Below are 14,074 nucleotides of genomic sequence, written 5' to 3' on the forward strand. Positions count from 1 at the left end.
AAAACCCTACAGAACTAGAAACAACCCTATGGTAAATCGCTTTAACCAAATACGCCATGAAAACCCCACCAGACTAATCTTCCGCGCTACGTCCCCGGGAGAGGTGTGAGATATTAGTTTCAGGGCTATCCGTTTTTCTATAAGTATTGAACGACGCTCGCTTCTAGTGTTGCAGTATTTCTACTCCACGTCGCCGCTAAATATACATTTTTCCTCGCGTTGTTTGTCGGCTAGTCTTTCCCTAGACGGGTAATGATCTCCATATATTGATGACATGAAAAGCGACAAGGAAAAACACGCTCAGCTAAAGCACGTGTGTCTCGGGAGCGGGGCTGGCGCTAACAAGCATCACACAGAAATCAGACAAAAGGCGGCTAACGCGAGGTCACGAGGACGATCCTTTGGGAAGATCGCAGTGGCGAAAATAGATCAGAAGAGGGTTTAAAATATACCATTCAGGCTGCTGGGCACAATGTATATACAAAAGCTGACGTATTGTTCATATATGTATATTTATATATATTTAAGTATGGCGTTTGGATAGTGTGGAATATTCGAAATATGCGAAATATAAGTCTGCGAAAGAAAAAAAACAGTTATTATTCCGTAGTGTTTTTTCTGTGGCTAAATCTCAGCCACCAAGCAGATATGGTGAGGGAGAAATCATGGCCTTTGTTTTGAAGACCCTCACTTGGCGTTTTTTTTATAATTTTTTCGTCAACTACACTCGGTTTTGATTGCAACTGTCATGACCCCCCTCCCCCGCTAGTAGACACCAGACCCAGGTAGCTTTATGTCCCAAACCAAGAAGAAACCGTTGGGGGTGGGGGGCGTGTAGAGGGGAGTGGTCTTAGACTGAGGTTACGGAAACCGTTACATTTCCTGGTGGCTCATTTTTTCTTCTCTTTCAATTTTCCAAGCAGATCTAGATCTTTCCGTGGCAAAATCGTCACCGCCAGCCAATTAAGAGTAGTCTCTACCAGACTAACTACGCTATATACGAGTATATAGGAGATATTTTCCAGGGGAGTTTGGCCGCCATAGAGTTTGACTGGCCGCCCGTCGGAGGGAAAGAAACTACCTCCCCGCTTCCGGACTCCCCTGGCCAATTTTACTTTATTTTTTTTGCTGAATTCTACGATCCGTATTCCCGTAGAAAGGCCTGGTGGAGGCTACGTTTTGAGGGCGTGCTTGGCAGATTAGCAGATCCATGGGAAACGTTTCGCGGCACGTGCCGAGTGGTGCTGTGAGGGGATTAACAGGTTGTACAGGATTAACACTGCCCATAATTACATCTCATTAACAGATGATCACAGATGATGCATACAACAGCGGGCGGTACTAGTTGCTGTTGTTGTTGGGCCATACGGGCTAGCCTCTAACAGGCTTCGGAAGTGGCTGAATCGTATAGAAATTGGGCAATTATACGGCTGGAAAGAGTAGAAATCTATCTATTTGGCCGATTTCTACTCTTTCCAGCCGCCTGTCGAACTTCGGAAACCTGGTAGAGGCTAATGATATCTGTCTATTTGACCAATTTATACTCTTTCCAGCCGGCGCCACTTCCGAAGCTGATAGGTGCTAGGCCTTCTCACCATCTTTAAGTGTTTTTTTTTACGTTTTAAGTACGACAACAAAATAAAGGCATACTTGGGACAGTCATGGATGTGTCGTGGATGTGTTGTGCATGTGTCGTATGAAATTCAGCTGGCTTGTGACGGAAAAGGTTTTCGGGTAGTTGAAAAGGAGAAGTGCAAGAGTGAGTTTCAGATCACACGAAAAAATGTATTTTGGGTACAAAACATTTGTTCGGTAGCGTTGTTTTATTATTAAACTTCAGAAAAGCAAAAGAGCCAGAATACACGGAGAGTAGCAGCCAGTAGCAGGTAGGGGCTAACCATGAATTGATTTGCGTATCTACAAATAAAATTGTGGTTGTAGTTTTTGTATTGCTTCTAGACCTCACTAAGTCTTGTTTCAGCACAATTTATACTACTTATTAGATATATTTGAATTATGCTTAACCTTCTATATTGATTGCCTATTCTGTGTATTTTTATACTTGTTGTCATTGACTATGTAAATTTTGATGTTGTATATGTGTTTTTTTATGGGGGGGGGCAACTTGTAAAGGTGCGTATGCACCTGTTTTGCCCTCCCTTTCACTTTGTGAAAAATCAAAATAAACAAGTAAACAAATTTGTCACGAGTTAACTTTAACAAAGGCTACGTACCATATTCAGAGCACTACAATCGCATTTCCTTATAAGTACGTACTATTCCACCCGGTAACCTGACACCGATGGAAATGACCTTGCGTTACTGTTCCCCTTTCTCCTCACCTGCGTGCGGGTCACGCCCCTCTCAGCATGCCCTTATTTGGGCATGCCCAAACCTGTTGCCCTTTGTTGAAATCTTTGGGGGATTGTTCTACTTCACAACGTCATGGGTAGGGGCAGGATGGATTGTTTTAATTCTATGTAGCTTCTTTCTAGTTTTTTTTTATTCCAACATGTGATCACTAGACGTGGTGACGGCACACTCAAGTTTGTCAACTTATATTAATGCCGCCACCAACACAGGGGACAAATACATGACAGAACAGTACTCATTTTCACCTGAGTTAAATGGGGAAAGTCGTGTAAAGTATGCCTTTCCCAAGGGCACAAGATTGGTGGCATGTAGGACTCGAACCCGAGCGAGACCTCTAGTTCTTTCTAGTTGCCAAAAAGCCCGCTCATAGACCAGACGATTTCAAACACCCGACCCCCGGCTTTACATAGCCTCCTTCGATTCGCAGAATTGTGGGGCGGGGGTGTTAATTTTTTTCGGGAAGCGACGCAAGTTTGATATATGCCGAGGAGGGACGGTTTTGCAGCCGAGGGACTTTGCCGGGAAAACCCTCTGGCCCCGGAAAAGTCCCTCGGCTGCAAAACCGTCCCTCCTCGGCATAACTCGCGTCGGGAAGTCTTCAAAGGAGGCTAGGCATTACGCCTCATCTCAGAGAACGTCCCTAACTGAAGCTAGGTACTCATTTTGACTGAGTCGTATGAGGAAATAGGTGTACAGTGCATTTTCCAAGGACACAGCAGTGGGGCCTGTAGTGCCATGGATTCGTAATCTCCAAGCAGATCCTAGGGTGGCATAAGACAGTATCAAATTAGCTGGTGTGTTACGCCGAAGGACGGTTATACCGGCTATACAGATACAGAAGTTGGCCAGGCAGTTTCCATTGGCCAGAGAGGGTCCAATATGCCACCCAAGGCCACCCTGGGATCTGCTTGGAGATTAAGGGATTCGAACCCAGTACCTTCAGGTAACCGGAGGGCAAACGCTCAGACACGGAAATGAACTTGAATGATCTTGAGAGTAGGTCAAAACACGTGGACTGGGAGAAGATTGACAGGCAGAATCGTGACAGGCGATCAAAAGGTCAGACACAGAAAATGGGGCGAACTTGTAGGTCACGAACACCAAAAATACTTCCTGGACGCCTGAAGTCTCTGATCTTTTGTTACCATCGCGTGGGGGTTGATATATAATACCGGTACAGTGTACGCAGTACTTATTTCCTGTAATATGATATACTGATACCGTTCTGGTAGAACGGCACCATATTGACATAATTCAAATACTCAAAAAGTTCTAACAGGCCTTTGTGACGTTTTTGTTGTAGGCGTTGGACTAAGAAATAATGGGCCTTCGACCGAAGCTAGGTGCTTATTTTCATAGGTGTAAAGTACCTTTCCCAAGGGCACAACATAGCATACACAAGATTCGAATCCAGAACCTATAGAACCAAAAACTAACAAGGCTGCATGGACTTGAGGCTGGAGGAACTGGCTGTGTAGGCCATGGAAACAGTCTGGTACTCTCCAAGCAGAAGTTGATGGGGGAAGGGTTACCTTTTTTTATATATATATGGCCCGTTTTTTTGTCGCTGACCCCACCACCTTGGGTGTCGTATTGGACCCTCTCTGGCCAATGGATACTGCCTGGTCGATTTGATACTGTCTTATGCAACCTTAGGACCTGCTTGGGGATTAGAACTGGCCTGTGTATTCCATGGAAACCGTCTGGCACCCTGGGTTTACACGTGTCCGCAGTCACTAATCCGATAATACGATTATCCGGGCTCAGCTGGGAAGAGTGGACAAGCGGCCTGGACTGACCATTAGCGACACAACTTCCCGGACAAAACAAATGGGACCAAATATATATAATCACCGCCGCGTTTCGTCCGTAAGCCCCATTCTCTACCGATTTGAGTTGTGTTCCCATTCATTAACTCCAACTTTATGTATTTATGCATTTATGTGTATTGTTTTAGTGACTTGTCAAACATTTCATTTACAATGTACAAGCTCTTTTTTCTACCTCCATGGTACAAGTGGCGGCTAGAATATAAGTTGTGCACAACTTGAGCAGGCCACCACTTTGTCTTCGTTCTCTCCTTTGTACTATTGTTTCTTTTAATAGAAAAAGTCCCAATTGGTGTTCTTAATGGTTACGTCCTTTCCCTGGTCTACTGGCACTGGCTCAGTTAGTAGTGAACTTGACTGAAATAAAAGAGGTTGACCATTCCTAACGCTCATTATGTGGTCTGACTGAGTTTGTTCGCTTCATTTGGGAGTTCGTCACAGACCCTGTGCACATGTGACACAGCGTGTCAGTCATTTTAAGGCATCGAGGCGATTCAGCGTTAGACTCATACAGAAAAGGGACGGCAATATCACCAAATAGACCCCTCTTGCTCTCTCTTTAAATTTCTCTTTCTCTCACGCCGTCTGTCCAGAAATATCTCTGAGGTTTACCATAAAACCGGCCTCTGCCATGCCGGAGCGATTCTGCGTTAAACTCATACAGAAAAGGGACGGCAACATCACCAAATAGACCCCTCTTTGCTCTCTCTGTCTCTCTCTCCCTCTCTTTCTCTTTAGCTTCGTCACGCCACGAGTATTAGTAACGATAGCAACGACAAGACACATGGCATCTCACGCCGCCTGACCAAAAATATCTCTCCGAAAGCCTTTATCTCCGTCATGCCGGCCACGTCTGGACGGCACGGCGCTTCCTGTCACGTCCGCGCGTGACGTAAAGACGTCAGATCTGACCGGTGCTGACCCCGGCCCGTGCGCAGGAGCGTCCAGCGATTGCGACAGTAACCCGGCCGGCGTGCGCACACAGGTGTCTGGCGCTATCCCGTGATGGACGGGTGACGTAGGGCTCAGGCTCATCCTCGTGTCGGTGTAAAGACCTAGCCTCGAAGCACGCTGTTTGTCTTCTCTTTATGTGTGTCTCTATGGGAAACAAAGCATGATGAGCTACGGAAAGAGGTTGCGGAAAGAATCATTCTTTCTTTAGGCATGAAATCGGCGTACCAAAACTTTTTGACTTTTCATTACCCTGAAGAACGTAGTTTTCAACAAGCTGATCTTCGGACGATACTTCACAAATCGCTTTCCAAACTTTCCGATTCTAGACATTATACAGTCAAAACGTCTGAATGAATCAATTAATGAATGACTCTTTTTGCAGAATTGACAAGAAGGTTTAAGTATCTTCACTGACGACTTTCTATCTTTCAATAAGGAAAATTTGTCAAAAAGGGCAAGGTTTTAATTAAAAAGTGCCGGTTTTAAAAAAGTGCCATCCACGTCAAACTTCGAAGTCATATACTAGTATACTCATGAAAACCACCTGTTACGGCGCGGTCTCATTCTTCGTAGGTCGTCCGTCGCACGATTTTTGATGCTATATAAATTTCACATACAGACTGTCATAGAACCAATCTCCCAGTAGGACATAAGGCAGTTTTTATCCGTAACAACTGAATTTCTTCCTTTTTTTAATGTCCACGATCATGATAATTATCATTCTGGCATACTCATTAACGAAGTGAGGAAAGTGGCACAAGATCGGTGGCATGTCAGGACTCGAACCCGGGACCTCTTGGTCCCGAGTCGCGCACTCTGTCGTTACGCTACATGACCCCATTTTACAGGACACATGCCCGACTAGACCACACCGCAGTTTGTACCCGCACGGCGGACTTGACAGGGCCGTTATCTTAGGCAGCACTGTCTGTGACATGACGTCATCTATACGTCATCACGCTTGTACCATGAACTTGAACGCTCTGCGTGTGTGTCAAAAACTGGGTTAACGTCAAGACGATGTCAGGCGTTCGATCGTTCCAATTGCTTCATTTCAGGACGACAACAGGACAGGAATACGCAGGTTCATCTTCCCTATTTCCCTTTGTAACCATACGTTACCATGGCAAAATCAACTTAGAGCTCATCATATTGTTTTTTGCAAGATCTGCACATGTATGTTGCACACGTATGCAATCTGTATGTCCATCCAGTGATGGTTAATTAAAGAGCTAATTATGTTTTACCTTAAGCCACAATAAAATGCATATCATGCTTAACATGTAGCTTTTCTTTCTCCATTCGAGGAATATCATCAGAAATATGGAAAATTGCTGATTTGAACATCGATGCATTCTACCTACCACGAATCTAAATGAGGTTACCACAGAAAGCATTTTATCTGTAACAGGATTTGTAGTCCTTAATTAGGACAAGATAGCCGGGGATATAATTAGTTTAATCAATGTCAAAACGCGCCGACTTAATGTCAAACTGTCCGATGATTTCGCCCTTCGTTTTTTAAAATGTAAACCATCCTGATATAAACGAGGTCGAGGAAACACACACATTTTGATGTCGGGTACATCCAAGACCAAGGCATTTTAAAGTGAAGAGGCGAGGACGGAGTGACTACCTTCTGTAAATTGTATCACATATTCCGACACTTGTTGGGCACATCCAAAGAGGTTCTTGGTACATCTAGGGGACAAAAAGGTGAAAAAGAATGATCATTGCGTCTGCGAGCGGTTGCGGGAAGACTTTTGTTTCCTTTTGAACTTATAAAAAATTGTCTTCACTTATCTGCATATCAGTCAATAGTTCCTGCTTATAATAAACCTGCTTTTCTGACAACTCTCTAGTGTCATTGGCGAAAGGTATTGGATGCTACCTGAAACGTCTGACCGTTTCCAAAATCATATCCAGGTGTTTGAGTAACTGTTTTCTTTTTTGGCGTATTTTTGCTTTGTTTTTTTCCGCGTCTGGATTTTTGAAGGTAGATGAACTGATTACCACCTTTGACGCGCGGTTTCACGTAATCAACCTCTCGTCGCTTTTATGTAATCGGGAAAAACAGGAAATTCGCATCGATTCTCGTGACGTCTTCACGTTACGTCTGTTACGTTCAGCGCGAGGAGAGATAGGGACTTATAAGGCGCCCATCTGATGGTGATAATCGCGCATTAAGTCTGCGGTGTGGAGAAGGTGGGTCGAGCGTCGTTAGCGCGTGCAGCCGGCCCCGAAGGCGCCGGAAACGTGCGGCCGACGCACGCACGTCACTTCCGGCGACAGGAGGCTATTTCTGAAGCCGTGATGTTTTGTGTTGCGTGCGTCAGGTCCGGCTCATGCCGCCCAAGGACGCACTAACACCCCCCCCCCTTCATCATCACGTCTTCACGCAACAAAAGCGTCTTTCTTAACCCGCATTTCCGCGTTCATACACCGCTGGGCACCGTTTAGTACAGGTAATACCCGAATGGTAAATCCTACAGAACTGTCGCTAGCGGCCCGACTTGAGCCCTTAAGGAGCGCGTTCAGTATTTAACTCCCGGGAGATCAGGTGGGAATATCGCCAAACTATTTCCTTTTCTTCTAATACCGTCCACAATCAGCTCGGCTCGCTTTTTCCGGGATTTGTCGCTCGCTCGTACACACGCACGGGCGTCATGGTCACGTGACGCGCGGCGCGGCGATCGATGTTATTACCGCCCGCCGCTCTCCGCGCCAATTTGCGGCTCGCGCTCTGACGTCAACCGCGCGTCGGTGGATGCTCCGCGGCATGTGTGAGCCGGCGCAGCGCTCGACCCGGGGGATCACGCCGGCGCACGTACGTCACGCGTGCGTCAGCGTAGGGCGGCGCCTTTGATGTAGCGGCGTTCCTGACGGGTCGTCACCATAACAGGAGCGTTTCGAGAGGAAGCGACGGAAAATACAACCTGCTAATTTTTCTCCGCTCTTATCCGGCCGGGAGCTTTGCTGCTTTCTTTCTGTTTTTTTTCTTTTTCTTCCTTGTTTTTTTTTTTTTTCTTCAAGTGTTCCGCGTGGCGTCAGCATCAGATGACGCCGCGTGCGTAGCGGTTGAGATTTCCTCCGTACGTTCACGTCAGCTGGCGCCTGTCCGGACGCAGGTCTTCCGGAGGACTCGCGTCACATGCCGGGCGCACATGTCCCGCCGCACGCCGACTCACGCACGGAGAGGTGCTTCCGAGTGGAGGGCCTAGGAAACATGTACAAATAAACACACAAACACACACACACATATATGGTAATAATAATGGACGCACATGCCGGGCGCACACGTACTCACGCATGGAGGAGGACTTCCGAGTGAATGTCCTAGGAAACGTGCAAATAATTATAAACACACACACATATACGGTATACATATACGCACGGAGACGATAGGACTTGGGAGGTCCTTGGAAACAAACACACACACACACACACACACACACACACACACACACACACACACACCTGAGACACACACACACACACACACACAACTCACACACCTGAGACACACAATGATTGTGAAAGCTTATTCCCATCCCATACTAGCTAGGTAGGTTAGCCTTATGAAATTGCAGTTGTACCCTAGTATTGTTGTGCAATAAAGTTATTATCATATTTTATGCAAGCTAACAATGTTACCGTAATATAAAAGTTACGTCTGCAGACCGACTGTAGTGTATCACTACTACTACGTGCACTAGAAGATGAATTGAAAGAAGTAAAGTGTGCTTTTTGCGTTCTTAAAAGGTAAGATGAGGTAAGCGGTAAAGTTAAAGGTCGAAGTGGGGAATATGTCTGACAAAAAGCATATCGATTTTCGTACACGAAGTACGCATTTAAGATGCGCAAAGTCCGCATATTTTTCCAACGAACGAAAACCGATAAAAAGTCTCCATAGTATTCAACGTGGCTGGCAGATGTTTGACGATTGGAAGTTACACAAAGACTGTCATTAGAAACGGAATGAAGCCACGAAACACTACAAGAATACAATTAGATTCTAATAACGTCGATGAAGGTTAGACATCCGGGTTATAAGATACACAAGAAAAAAGTTCTCAAGCAACTGGACAGATCTTTTTTGGAGAACTGTCAGACGTTTCAAGCGTCATCCACTACTTACAGTCACTGACGAAAGTTAGTGGGTGCTACTTGAAACGTCGGACACTTTTCAAAATCTATCTAGTTGCTTCGGTAACTGTTCTTGTGTATTTCGCATTGAAGAGCCGAATCGGGTGGCAAACAATTTTAAGTGCTTTATGAAATCGAATAATTAATTCTTCAATTTAAGATGATGTTACCACATCCAAAACTACTAGGAGACGTTAATAACTCTTTTGAAATATATGTATAACATTGATATTACAAGTGCACGCAAGAAACGCCGGTAAAAATACCTTGATTGAGAGACAACGTATATAGAACCTCTGATATAGATCCGTCGTGGGTATAATTAAGATATAGCGCATCATTAGATGTGCGATATCACAGCCGTCACCTCTCTGTTCTCTACCTCATTCGTCAGTGTACGAGGGTTATGACTTCAAGTATTGTACAGACATGTATTAAACATGGGGATGGCACATACGTCAACTGCACTTCATGTTATATACATAAGTGCGAGATTGCATGCCTATAGAACGGCTGAAGCTCTTCCACGCTGGATATTACATGTTTAAGCACGGTCCATATATTGCTGATATTGCATGGCATACACGCGGTACATATTGGTGCCGCTCCACCTGTGTGTAATGAATGGTTGGTGCTTGTGGATTGCGTATTCCCATCTACTGGATGTTATGGTGCAATTGATTCTGCACACATTTTTGTCACTTGTGTCAAAATGAAGACACAATCGTGAGGATTCCGCTAATGCACAGAGAACCAGCATATGGAATAGTTGGGTCCGTGTTGACGGGTGAAAAGGATACAGACTTGATTATTTAGTACATTTATTTAGTACTTATAATTACTTGAGTTAAGAAAACGTGTTATATAAGCGGAAAAATGGTGTTAAACGATATTTTATACCACTAGTTGTTTTTTAATAAAGTAAATAAACGGGATAAATAACCAAAGCTAAGGCTATACTGCACTCTCCAGCGGTCATCTAATCAGCCAGCTTGTCGCCCGGGGTTTGGGTCTCCGAGGAACGTTGCCAACCCGCCATGCCTTGTTATAATACTGAGTGACTGTAATCAAATGCCTGATGGCCGTTCTTTAGATTTCATACAGTTCCGAAATTTAATCACTTCGTTTCTAACGCCAAGCCATACCTACCTACTAGTATTAAAAAAATCAGAAGAAAATTGATTCATAAATTGATGGCTTATCTATTTCCTCAAAAGAATCAACCGACGGCAACACAGACCTAATCTCCTTGGCGGATGGATAATTATTACAAACCTTCGATCATGGAACATATCTGTTCTTACCTTTTTACCATCACTGAGAAACGAGCAGAAGCCGAAGTTACTTACTAGAAGGTGTTGTATAGTGTAACGTTATCTGTATTCTATTCTTTTGTTGTGACCTGTACTAAACCCGGTGGGTATGTGTGTACATTATCACCCCCATCACGTAGTTTAGTACGGTGGGTGCATGTTGTATGGAGCGGCGCGGCGCGTCTCTCCCCAGACGGTGACACCCGCGGGATCGATCTCGCACAAATGACGCAAACCAGGAGCTGCGGCCATTCGTCTCGGAGATGGGGAAGGTTCACCGTGACGTAAAGACGCGGGAAATGCCCCGTATCGCGCCGCGGCACGCCGGGGAGATGCGGGGCTGATTTTGCGCGGCCCCATTGCGGGGTGGTGACCGGTGATCTGTCTTACGCTAGTAGTTTGTGTGATGATAGGAAGGAGACTGCGGGTAGCCACTACCAGGCTTCGGGAGGCGACTGAAAAGAGTAGAAATTGGCGAAATAGACAGATGATATGCCAGAAGAGTTGGTCCGCGGGTAGCGACAAAAACGGGGGATTTATAAAACGTTAACGATCTTCCCCTGCTTGAAGAGTAATTGAGATAATGGATAACGATTGGACCCATATTTATTGATCTATGTGCTCGCTCGCTTCTGTTTTGAATTGAAAACAACCAATATGCTCCAAAACGCAAAAATTCTAATCTCCTTTTAACCTACTTATCATACGGTACCCCGCGCAGATAGTAATTCTGTCTACGGCACCTTGTTTATCCTGTTACAGAATTAATGAACTGTCCCTCTCCACACGGCTTCGGGAGGCGGCCAGAAAGAGTAGAAATCGGACAGATGGTATGCCAGTTGGTCCACCAGAGAGTACAGCAAACCACGATGAGCAAACTGTACTCTCTTCACCAGGGTATCCCTATCCCCACCACCATATATATAAAACGGTAACTATCTTCCCTCACCAACCTCTGCTTGGAGAGTAGAACTTAGAAGGCAACATTTCGCATTCCCTCTATAACGCCTAGTCTCCACCAGACTCCTTTTGCAGGCTGATGAATAGTAGAAATTGGCCTAAAAAGGGAATATTTTTGGCCAGAGGAGATGTCCGCCATAGAATCTCCAGTTTGAGCTGAGATTCTATGGTGGCCATCTCCTCTGGCCAAAAGGAGTCTGGTGGAGACTATGAAATTGAAACTGACGGTGGCTAATGTATGGGTCTGGTCACAGCGGTCAGAGTGACGTCGTCGCCGGTTCGGGTAGTACGTGCAAGGAGTGACAACTGCAGCCTGGATGCTAGACCCATAACACGCCAGGCCCAGAGTTAGCCAGCGCGTGCCTGGATCAGGGCTTAATTGAGGGGGACTGTGATATAATTTCCTTGGGGGCTATTGTTGGCCCTGTAGCAGTAGAACTGGCCTGTGTAGACCCTGGAAACAGTCTGGTACCCAGGCTATAACAACTGGGTTTTACAAATGATGGTTGGCAACTCAAATGGCAAGGAAACCAGGCAAACGAACGGCCGTCACTTCACATTCTAAATAGCAAATCAACGATGGCGTATCGGATTGCCGGTTGCTTAGAGATTACTGGACAAAAGAAATTAGTAAATCACCAAGGTGAATTGAAATCCACGCATTTAATGTGACACTATATATGACATTGGAAGTACTAGGAATCTGCGTGCTATTTTCGTCAGCACGAGAACTTAAGAGAGAATTGCTTTATATGCTTTCATTGTAAAACACAAACAAACAAACACACATACTGCAAATCAACTTAGTTGATTGTTTATTGTTCTGTGCTACATGAAATAGTTTCACACCTTTGGATCTGGACTCAGCAACATCATTTTGTGTCATCTATCGACATGTACGTATTGTGGCAGTGATCCCAACCTTCACGTATCACCCGTCTCGGCAACAAATATATGCAAATTACGTACTACGCATCCTCCCCGAGGAATCGTCTGGCACACTCTAGTGTCCTAAACGTGTACTGCAGGATTTCACCCACAACTTAAAATGAAGAACACAGTTGAGAAAACAGAAAGTGCAGGCAGATGCTGCTTGTGCTACATGTACCTGTAACACTGTCAACTTCTAATTCATGAGGTAAATGAACAAAGTCACCAACTTCTTATTTCAGTTTTTTGGCTTCACTTATACAGATAAAGAATTTATAGTTGGTTTTATATTCAGGAGTTTAGCATTTCTTGGATTATATTGTTATAATCTGAACAGTCTTTTTTCTGTCCCTTATCCTGACATTATACAGGAAATATGCTGTAGAGTAGTTATGAACTGCCAGGTTTGCTCTCTCTTGTGTATATGTTAATATACATTTAATATACATGTTAATGCACGTGTAATAGCACTCACTGGCAGTTATGTTAACTACAGAGATTACTGGCTTTTAAATCATGATCCTGTATTCCATTTGGAAGTATTATATATGTACGCAACTCTGTGTAACACGTTCTTCTGTTGCTATTGTAAATAGAGAATATTCGACAACATATATGGTACTATGTTTAAGTCACCCCATTGCAAAGTCTGTGCTTTCTTAAAATCAAAATTAAAGTGTAATATTTTACGACAGTCAGACTGACACAGACGGCCCCGGGTAGGGCTCCGCGTCACACCAGAAGTCTCTGGGCTGAGATATTCTCATGAGCCAGTGCACGTCGTCTTCCTGTAGCTGTGCGGGGTCCTTTACAGGGGTGACAGGGCGGTAGTAGTGACAGTCTCTGTCCGTGGAGCCGTCGTGGTCGTATGGAGGCGCCAGGACGTCTAAGAAGGCAGCGGGGCCGTCTACGGCCACGATCTCGTGCAGGTTTCCCCTGAGGGGCTCCAGGACGCAGGCCTCGCTGTTCTCGTCCAGTTGTAACTGTCCGTTCGCCGTGCAAGCCACCAGGGAGTTGCGTTGCCACGGAGGGAGGGGGGTGTCGAAGTCGGGGAGAGGTGGAGGGGGTTGCGTACCGTTGGCGGAGGGGTCGAGGCGGTTGTAGGATCGGATGGACACCGTGCCGTACAGGACCTTACAGACGCCGTGCATGTCCGGGTGGTCGTGCAGCGGGATCCTCTCCCCGCCCTTCACCAGGAAGATCCCCATGGTGAAGAATTCGTGGTTGCAGATCGGCATGTACGTGACCGGAGCGGGGTCGTCCTGAGACGAAACGGGCCTCCCGCGGAGCGACCTTCTCGGCTGTTTTTCCTCCGTTCTGGGCTCGATGTTGACGTCCCGGTAGGTCAGCTGGTTCATGAAGGATGTCAGCTTGCCGAAGTTGTCCTTCAGGGACCGCTCCCAGTGCGGAGAGGCGAAGTCGAACGTCAGAAGCGCCTGCTTGGCGATTTTTTCCACCAGGGCCGCCATGTTGGACAGTGACGTCACGACGATCACATTTTCCGGAAAGGGTCCCCAGACAGTGAAAAAAATTAAACATACAACAGAAAAATTATGATTTCTACTGACT

General features: G+C 45.6%; 1 protein-coding gene across 1 annotated transcript; it reads right to left on the reverse strand.

Moving 5' to 3' along the window:
• Positions 1-13,172: 13,172 nt before the first annotated feature.
• LOC109471516 (2-aminoethanethiol dioxygenase-like) lies at positions 13,173-13,995 on the reverse strand. The gene has a single exon (XM_019770854.1). The coding sequence runs from the start codon at positions 13,972-13,974 to the stop codon at positions 13,201-13,203; it is 774 nt and encodes a 257-aa protein (XP_019626413.1). The 5' UTR covers positions 13,975-13,995; the 3' UTR covers positions 13,173-13,200.
• Positions 13,996-14,074: the final 79 nt, after the last annotated feature.

This window comes from Branchiostoma belcheri, unplaced genomic scaffold (assembly GCF_001625305.1).
Source record: "Branchiostoma belcheri isolate BF01 breed outbred unplaced genomic scaffold, Haploidv18h27 scaffold25, whole genome shotgun sequence".
In the NCBI taxonomy this organism is placed as follows: Eukaryota; Metazoa; Chordata; class Leptocardii; order Amphioxiformes; family Branchiostomatidae; genus Branchiostoma; species Branchiostoma belcheri.

Coding starts and splice junctions, on each gene's coding strand:
- LOC109471516 (XM_019770854.1), bottom strand. CDS start 13,974: ATGGCGGCCCTGGTGGAAAAAATCGCCAAGCAGGCGCTTCTGACGTTC.